The 8,998-nt window shown below is 53.6% G+C and overlaps 1 protein-coding gene across 1 annotated transcript; it reads left to right on the plus strand.

The window, feature by feature from the left end:
* The first annotated feature begins 206 nt into the window (after positions 1 to 206).
* Positions 207 to 8,600, plus strand: MTA2 (metastasis associated 1 family member 2). The gene is made up of 18 exons (XM_007174405.2): positions 207 to 643; positions 1,396 to 1,463; positions 1,846 to 1,939; positions 3,550 to 3,667; positions 3,801 to 3,864; positions 4,049 to 4,166; positions 4,443 to 4,545; positions 4,727 to 4,826; positions 5,000 to 5,188; positions 5,291 to 5,365; positions 5,485 to 5,543; positions 5,706 to 5,803; positions 5,920 to 6,059; positions 6,328 to 6,556; positions 6,753 to 6,842; positions 7,175 to 7,293; positions 7,399 to 7,541; positions 7,766 to 8,600. Exons 1-18 carry the CDS (start codon positions 616 to 618, stop codon positions 7,929 to 7,931), a joined length of 2,001 nt encoding a protein of 666 aa, XP_007174467.2. The 5' UTR covers positions 207 to 615; the 3' UTR covers positions 7,932 to 8,600.
* The last annotated feature ends 398 nt before the right edge of the window (positions 8,601 to 8,998 follow it).

The raw sequence follows: 8,998 nt of genomic DNA on the forward strand, positions 1-8,998 counted from the left end.
CGCTTCAAGTCTTTCGCGGCCGCATGCGGAGCTGCAGCACTCCGGCGAGGAAAGTGTTAAGCCCAACTCCTCTCCCCGCCCTCGGGGGCGGGGCCGAGCCGCAACGGAAAAAACCGAGCGCCGGGCCGCGGTTGGCCGGAGGGAGCCGAACTTCTTCCGGAAGTAGCCGAGCTTTGCGGTCTCGTTCTCCGACCGGAGCCGAGCGCTGGGCCTTGTTCTGCGGATCCGCCGAAGGTGTTCCGGAAGGAGGCGAACCCCCAGGCGGGCAGGGCAAGGTTTCGCGGCGACCCTCAAGAGTCCAACGTCTGGCGGGGCTCGGCGAGCGCGGAGGGAGCTGCAGCCTGGCTCCGGTCCGGCGGGAGCCGAGCTCCTTCCGGAAGAAGCCGAGCGGGCCGGCGCCGGCCTCGGCGTCCCGGGCTAGAGGCGGTAGAGGCGGCGGCGACAGCGCGGGCCGGGATGAACCGCGACGGCTGAGGCGGCGGAGGTGTCGGCTGCGCGGGCCCGACTGAGACTTCTGCGAAGCACCAGCCCCGCGCTCCGGACTTCGCTTCGAGCCCTGACCCAGTGAGCCTCCCGGACCCCTTTGTGCGGCCGGAGGCGGCGGCGGGAACGGCCATGGCGGCCAACATGTACCGAGTGGGGGGTAAGTACCGGGCGTAGGGGCTGCGGGACCCGGGGCGGGAGAGGTTGGGGGCCGGGATCGGAGAGGCTCGGCACCCGGTGGCGCGGGGAGCCGCGTTTGGGGCGGCGTGGTCTAGAACGCGGACCGGAACCGGAACCGGGAGCACGGGGAGGGAGGGCGCGGGGATCGCGACTCGGCTGGGCACCGAGACTCCTGGAGAGGCTTCGGGCGGCCCGACGGCACTCGCGGGGCAGAGTCTGGGGCCGCCGGTGTCGCGGAGTGGGCTTGGGAAAGTGGTTCTGAAGGAATTGACAGGGTAGGCAGGGGGCGCGCAGGGCCGGGGCGACCGCTTTGCCACCTGCGGGGGAGCCGTTGGGAGGTTTCCTCTTCCCAGGCGTTATTGTGCGCCTCGGTTCGCAAAGGTGGGGGCCCTGCGCAGGAGTGAACAATTGCTCGCTTGGCCCAGACTGGGATGCAACTCCATCGCGGAGTGGTGGGGACTGCTGGGGAACCCCCTGATTCTTGTCTCCTCCTGAAGGCTCACTTTTGAGTGAAGGATCTGATCTTAGAACTAGGTGATTAAGGGTAGAGGGTGGGGCATCTTTCCCTTATTTTCTGTTAGTCTTTCCACTTCCACATTTCAGCGTCCTCTCTACCTAGACCCTTATCTCCTTTTGGTCTACTCGGGCCTGCTTTCGCTCCTCCCACCCTGGTGCTCGGCTCTCCCATCTACTCCTCTGATCTTCCCGGTTCTTCCCCACCCCCTCCTACAGATTACGTCTATTTTGAGAACTCCTCCAGCAATCCTTACCTGGTTAGAAGGATTGAAGAGCTCAACAAGGTGAGTGGAGCAGAGTCCCGCCACCCCCCACAACCTCCTCTTTCTTCTGAGGTCTCTAACTTCAGGTGAATGAGAGAGAGAGAGAGAGAGAGAGAGAACACAAACCCTATTCTAAGTACCCATTCATATTCATTCATTCATTTATTCATTCATTCCACATATTCAGGAAAGGCTATTGAGAGCTTAGTGGGAACTTTGCTATTCTGTTTCTTGGGGGCCAAGGAAAGGGATTTGGAAGTCTGTCCTTAAATGGAAATCTCTTGATTCATAATTTCTTGAGCTTTTCTTACATTCTTTAGACTTGTTCACTGTTGTTAGTCTCTTCTTTATGCATTTCCACTTTCAAATGACTAGTTTTCACCACCATTTTTTCTCTCCTTAGACTGCAAATGGAAACGTGGAGGCAAAGGTTGTGTGCCTTTTCCGGCGAAGGGACATTTCTAGTAGCCTCAACAGCCTGGCTGATAGTAATGCCAGTAAGTGTCTTTGTACCCCACCCCCGGCGCCCCCGTCTCCCCCTGCCCATGATCTGAAGCCTGCGCATGTCCCTGCAGGTGTTTCTCTTGGTAGCATGCCCAAGGCAGGGGTGTGAGTTTGGGGGTGGGAAATGCCTGGTCTGCAGAGGGAGGCCTGTTTTTACACGTTGGGTTGGAAGCAGGGTGGAGAGACCATGATAAGGAAAGCCAGAATTTGGCTTGTGTGTGAGTGTGTATTTAAGAGATGATAGTATTTAAATAGGGGATGAGGAGGAGCTTTAGAGAAGCAGGACTCTTGGGGGACAGTTTTGGTTATGTTGGGACAATGGGTGGTGACTGTGAAGGTCAGGTGAAGAGGAAGAGATCGTACTTAGAAGCCTGCATAACAGGGAAGCAGGTTTTTTTTTTTTTTTTTGGTGGTCATGAGGTGGTAAGGATACATGGATGGGAGAGAATAAATAGGAAGCCAGGGAAGTTTTCTTGCACTTTTCCTCTTTCTCACCTATCCTGGCTTCCCCTTTACTCCACTTTACATCTTTCCCGTTTCTTTTTGCCTTATTCTACTTCTCTTTATGCTTTCATCATCTTTTCAGGTACATATTCTTCCGTTTCCCTTAGTTTCTTTTTCTTTTTCTGCTTTGGCTTTCTTTCCCCTTCCTCTTGTTCTTCCTAAATTATTTTTCTCATTTTAGGCTTTTTTGGGCCTTGGACATGAAGGGGTTAATGAGGACCTGGGCCTACCAAGTTCTCCGGCCCTCTGGGGTTTCCAGTCCCATCTGGCAGGGGCTGACCTTGGCCTTGTCCAATCAGAAAGGGTGTGGGGGGTGTGGTCCCCCTTGCCTTAGCGCAGGGTTTCCGGAGCTCACAGGCGAGGGGTGGAGCCTACTGCACACCCCCGCCCCACCCCCCCTTTCTCCCTGAGGTTGGGAACAATGCACCAATGAGCCTGGGCCTGTGGCTCTTTTGCCCCCTCCCTGTTTGGTTGGCACCCAGCCAAGTTAACCCTTTCCACCAAGGTTTCAGGGCAAGTTGCAGCTCCTTGGGGAGGAAGGTGTTGGCACTGGCTTGAGAGGTACTGTCCTTGAAGGCCCCACAAACAAACGATTGTTAGCCAAGTAGAAAACAAGGGATAGTTAGGGTCGCATGTGACGTTTAAGAGCAAAGTCTCCTGAGATTTGCAAAGAGGAACTGGTAAACACACTCCCGTGTGGTGCTTTTATTTATTTATTTTATTTGGATTTCTGGACCCCAGGCTAGTTTAGCAAGAGACAGGTGGGATATTCTTGCTGGGTGTCATGTGAGCAGATTTGTGCTGTATGAGTGGTGTCTGAGCATTGGCACCTGGGTCTGTGATGTATTTCTGTGGCAGTCTTTGTACTCTCAGCAGCTCTTCCCTAAAAACATTCGTTAGTAATGGAGAGTTGGGAGTATCTGTAACGGGGGTGGGGGTGGGGAAGCTAAGAGGGAAAGCTGGTGGTGTGAGAGGCAGGTGCCTCGGGAATGTGAGAAAAACAAGTGAGACAGGAAATATTTTCCCTGGGTTAGAGCTTCTAAGGTGGCTTCTTTCTGAATTAGTTTCTGACTCGGCATCTTCCTCCTAAATCTCCCAGGGGAGTTTGAGGAGGAATCAAAGCAGCCAGGGGTGTCGGAACAGCAGCGACATCAACTGAAGCACCGGGAGCTTTTTCTTTCTCGGCAGTTCGAATCGTTACCAGCCACCCACATAAGGTATAGGACAATCAGGGCCACTGTGGCCTGCATGCACTTATTTAGAAGGAGGAAAGGAGGGGCTAGTGTATTGGAGCTGCTGTACAGAGGAAATGAGGAGCTCACCCAGGGTTTTCTGACCTCTCTCCTGTAGGGGGAAATGCAGCGTGACCCTCTTGAATGAGACAGATATCTTGAGCCAGTACCTGGAAAAGGAGGTGAGAAAGAGGTGTCGGGAGAAGAGGGAGGGAAGTAGGTATTGCCCCGAAAGGCAAGAAGAAAGTCTGACTGGGATGAGGTACAGGTTGACAGGCTGTCTGTCTTGGGAACTCTGGATACACCCCACTGCCCCCTGCCTATGAGGACTGCTGCCCTGCTTACCTTCTCTCTTTCCATCTCCAGGACTGCTTTTTTTACTCACTGGTGTTTGACCCTGTGCAGAAGACACTTCTAGCTGATCAGGGGGAGATTCGAGTTGGTTGCAAATACCAAGCTGAGATCCCAGATCGCCTGGCAGAGGGTATGCAGCAGGAGACACTGTATTATGGCTACGGGGTTGTGTAACATCATAGTCTCTGAACGGTGTGCCCTGGCGTTGTGTGGTGTACAGTCTGCATGGCTCTATGTTGTGACCCTGGCAGAATGGGACCTTAGGAACCGGAAAGGCGCAAATGGGCACATTGGGAAGAGAAGTCTGAGAGTTGAGGTGGCTGACAGGATCCAAGGAGGAGACGAGGTGTTACTTTGTCAAGACATCTATTATCCTTCCCGATGATACCATTTCCCCATTCCCCAGGAGAATCTGATAATCGGAACCAACAGAAGATGGAGATGAAGGTCTGGGACCCAGACAACCCTCTCACAGACCGGCAGATTGATCAGTTTCTCGTGGTGGCCCGGTGAGCGGTGGGTGGATGGGGCAGATGGGCTGGGGGTGGTGTGGACGTAGTTCTGATTCATGTTCGTAGAGATGGACTTTATTTATTTTTGGCCTGGGTGTTGTCCTTCTTTCTCATCTGGCTTGGTTCCTCAGCCCACTCGTGCTTTCTTCTTTCCCTGACTTCTCACTCTCTCCCTTAGAGCTGTGGGGACCTTCGCAAGAGCCCTAGATTGCAGCAGCTCCATTCGGCAGCCAAGCTTGCACATGAGTGCAGCCGCCGCTTCCCGAGATATCACTCTGGTGAGCAGAAGTTGGTGGGTAGTTGGGTAGGCTGGGCTTTGTGGGGACCTGCAGAGCCTTGGGACTCTGCAGGGAGAAGGGTATCTCTGAGGGAGTGGGAGTATTTAAAGAGCAACAGGGGAGTGGTGCTGAGGGTTTCAGGTCATCAGCATTGTTTCCCACCTTTCCTGTAGTTTCACGCCATGGATACATTGCAAAGGAACGGCTACGACCTGGCTAAGGCCATGTCGACCCTGGTGCCCCAGGGGGGCCCGGTGCTGTGTCGGGATGAGATGGAGGAATGGTCAGCCTCAGAGGCCATGCTATTTGAGGAGGCCCTGGAGAAGTACGGGAAGGATTTCAATGATATTCGCCAGGACTTTGTAAGTGGATGGGGCTAGGAGGAGAGGTGGAAGAGGTGACAGGTGAGGGAACCAGGACCAGTGGCCAGAGAGCAGCTCACCTTCTTCCTTATGCCTCCTCAGCTACCCTGGAAGTCACTGGCCAGCATAGTTCAATTTTATTACATGTGGAAAACCACAGACCGATACATTCAGCAGGTAAGGTCTGGGCTGGGGAGGCTGGACCAGAGGCCTCCTGCTCAACTCTGCCTTTGAAGTTGATGACATCCTCCCTGCTGAGATGCTCTGATCCTTTTTTCTTTTTCTCCTTCCTGCAGAAAAGATTGAAAGCTGCTGAAGCAGACAGCAAACTAAAACAAGTCTACATCCCCACCTAGTAAGTGTGATGGGTAGGGGAGACAGGCATGTTTCCCTTCTCTGCCCCTAACCTGTGCTTTCCTAAGTGATTGGGAGGTGGGCCGGAGACGTGGTCAAATTATAGAGACAAAGTGGAAGTGGATTCTTTTCCTTGACCAGTTCCTGGTTTCTCCCCCATTAGCACCAAACCAAACCCTAACCAGATCATCTCTGTGGGCTCAAAACCTGGCATGAATGGGGCTGGATTCCAGAAGGGCCTGACTTGTGAGAGTTGCCACAGTGAGTTCCAGGGAGGGACAGGGATGCCGGGGGTGAGCCGGGCGTTTGCTCTGGCCCAGCAACCTGAGAGGCTCAGGTAGCCTCTGGACCATTCCCTCCTCTCCATGCTCCTGCAGCCACACAGTCTGCCCAGTGGTATGCCTGGGGCCCACCCAACATGCAGTGCCGCCTCTGTGCTTCCTGTTGGATCTACTGGAAGAAGTACGGGGGACTGAAGACCCCAACCCAGCTTGAGGGGGCTGCTCGGGGCACCACAGTAAGGATGGATGATGAGGGACAGGTTGGGGAGAGCAGTAAGCTAATTGATGTGAGCTTTAAGCGAAGGCCAGGACACCCAGCTCCAGTAAGGTGATGGCTTGACTGGGGGTGGGGGTGGGGTGGTACTAGACAGTGGTTGGGGAGCCAGGCAGGTTGGGATGGCAGCAAAGAGATCAGGCAGGAATAAAAGAGTCTCCATCAAGAATGGAAGAAGGGAGCCTTGGTGACTGACTGTGTTCTCCCCTTTTCCTGTGTCCTTCTTCCAGGAGCCACACTCGAGGGGTCATTTGTCCAGACCCGAAGCCCAAAGTCTCTCCCCCTATACGACCAGCGCCAACCGGGCCAAGCTGCTGGCTAAGAACAGGCAAACATTCCTGCTCCAGACCACGAAGCTGACCCGTCTTGCCAGACGCATGTGCAGGGACCTGTTACAACCGAGGAGGGCTGCCCGACGACCTTATGCCCCTATCAACGCCAATGCCATCAAGGCAGAGTGTAAGGGCAGGAGTGCTGGGGCTGGTGGCAGGTTTGGGGTTGCTCTGGCCAGAGACCAGTGTTTCTCTGGGTGTTTAAGGACAGTAGTAGAGATAGTACGTCACAAGGATTTGTTACGAGGTTAGGCATGGTTCCTGGCCCCAGAGGAGGCCTGAATAGTGAAGCCCCTTCAAAAGCGTTCATCTTTGTTCTCTAGGCTCCATTCGACTCCCTAAGGCCGCCAAGACTCCACTGAAGATTCACCCTCTGGTGCGGCTCCCCCTGGCAACTATCGTCAAAGATCTGGGTAAGGGTGGGTATAGGATGGGAAATCTTTAGGGTGGTGTCCGGCTCCCGGTCCTTGTATCATCAAGATCCTTCTCTTCCCCTGCTTTTGTCTTTCCCATTGAGTCCAAAGAGGTTTAGTCTAACACTGTACTTTTGTAGGTTAAAAATGTTATTTTTCACAAGCTATCCAGTATAACTATATACTGATTGATAAGATCATATTCATGTGTGACTTTTGAAATACTGGTGATTACTCTCCAGACCCCTCCCCTATCACTGCTTTTGGGGATGCATACAGAAGAGAAAGTGTGAACATTCTCTAAGGTTTCCTTTCTTTTTTTTCCCTGACAGTGGCCCAGGCACCTCTGAAACCAAAAACACCTCGGGGTACCAAGACACCGATCAACAGAAACCAGCTGACCCAGAACCGGGGACTGGGGGGCATCATGGTGAAACGGGCCTATGAGACTGTGAGTTGACAGACTGGAGTGGGCCAAGTTGAGTTGGGTGGGCTTTTATATCTGATAGGTGTCTGAGAGTCCCCTCTCTCATTGTGCTGCCCCATCCTTTTCCAGATGGCAGGAGTCCCTTTCTCTGCCAATGGAAGGCCTCTGGCCTCAGGGATTCGCTCAAGCTCACAGCCAGCAGCCAAGCGTCAGAAACTAAACCCAGCTGATGCACCCAATCCTGTGGTGTTTGTGGCCACAAAAGATACCAGGTAGGGAGCCCTCCATGGGAGGGGCTGAGAGGTTGACAACCTAGATTGGTGGATATGGGAAAGGAAATAGGAAGGAGTATCTGAGCAAGACCAGCTCCACGAAGACTGGGTGCAGGGTGGGGATGTTAGGAAGGAATGGGCTGGAAGGTGGAATTGTAGTGGAATGTGGGGTTTCATCTTGAAGGTCTTTGCTTTTTTTATTGCCCCCTTCTCTTCCTGGCCAGAGCCCTGCGGAAGGCTCTGACCCACCTGGAAATGCGGCGAGCTGCCCGCCGGCCCAACTTGCCCCTGAAGGTGAAGCCACCACTGATTGCAGTGCGGCCCCCAGTCCCTCTTCCTCCATCCTCACATCCTGCCAGCACCAGTGAGCCCATTGTCCTGGAAGATTGAGCACCTGTGGGGAAGGGAGGTGGGCTGAAAGCTAGAGGGTGGGTGCACAGGGCACCTAGCCTCCCTTCCCTTTAGTATCAAAGGGAATGAGGAGTGAAGGAGGGAGGGAGCAAGTGAGTGTGTCCTTGGAGGGGTTGGACGCCCTCTGGTGTTAGCACTTGGAGGCTTGTCCCCCTCCAGTGCTTCTCCATGCCTGATGGTGGAGGGCAGACTGCAGGAACTGGCCCATTGTGGGAACCTAGCCTGTTTTGGGGGGTAGGACCCACAGTTGTCTTGGACAGTTTTGGGGGGAGGGTTTTTAAATTTTTTAAAAATTTTGCCTCCCTTTGTGAAAGGGGATGGGGGAGGGGAGGAGTAAACAGATACCAGGTGGTGGTATCTGGTTGGGGGAGGGGGGGCGTGCACTGCCATGACTGCCATGTCTTTTTTTTTTTTTTTTTTTCTAATTGAGGGTTTCTCTTCCTGTCCGGTGTCCGGACTTTCCTAATTGGAGTTTGAGGTCCCTAAGCTGGTATCAACTCCAGCCTATGCTCGCTCTTTCCTTCCCTCCCCTTGTCCCCTCTGCCTTTTGTACGCCAGTTCTCAGAAATAAAGACCTTTTGTCTGTTTTTTTAACCTCGGATTCTGTAATTGGTTCTTATAGTAACAAATAAAAAGCTGTTTTCTTCAGCTCCTCCTGGCTCAGCTATTCTCTGCCGTGTGCATGCGTGTGCGTGTGTGTGTGTGTGTGAAGGTGCTTCTTTATTTCCTAACTCTTACTCCCCTCTCCTTTTTACTTAGGGGATTCTGGGAGTTGTTAGAGGCCAGAGCAGGATGTAGCCCACTTTGGGGTGTACTGTAGGATCGTATCACCTAGCTCTGTGGTGTATTTGCACAGACTGCTGCTTCAAGGATCCCCAAGGGCAGCCTCAGCAACTGCCTTGATATTGGGGCCAACTCTAGTGCTGTTTCCTCCCTTTTTAGGTTTGGGAGACAGATTAGACATTTGAGCTGGTCCCAACAAGAGGAGCACCTTAGGAGAGAGAACGAGAAGTTAAGCCTACTGTGTGCTCCTTGAGCACTTTCTT

The sequence above is a fragment of the Balaenoptera acutorostrata genome, chromosome 9 (genome assembly GCF_949987535.1).
Source record: "Balaenoptera acutorostrata chromosome 9, mBalAcu1.1, whole genome shotgun sequence".
In the NCBI taxonomy this organism is placed as follows: Eukaryota; Metazoa; Chordata; class Mammalia; order Artiodactyla; family Balaenopteridae; genus Balaenoptera; species Balaenoptera acutorostrata.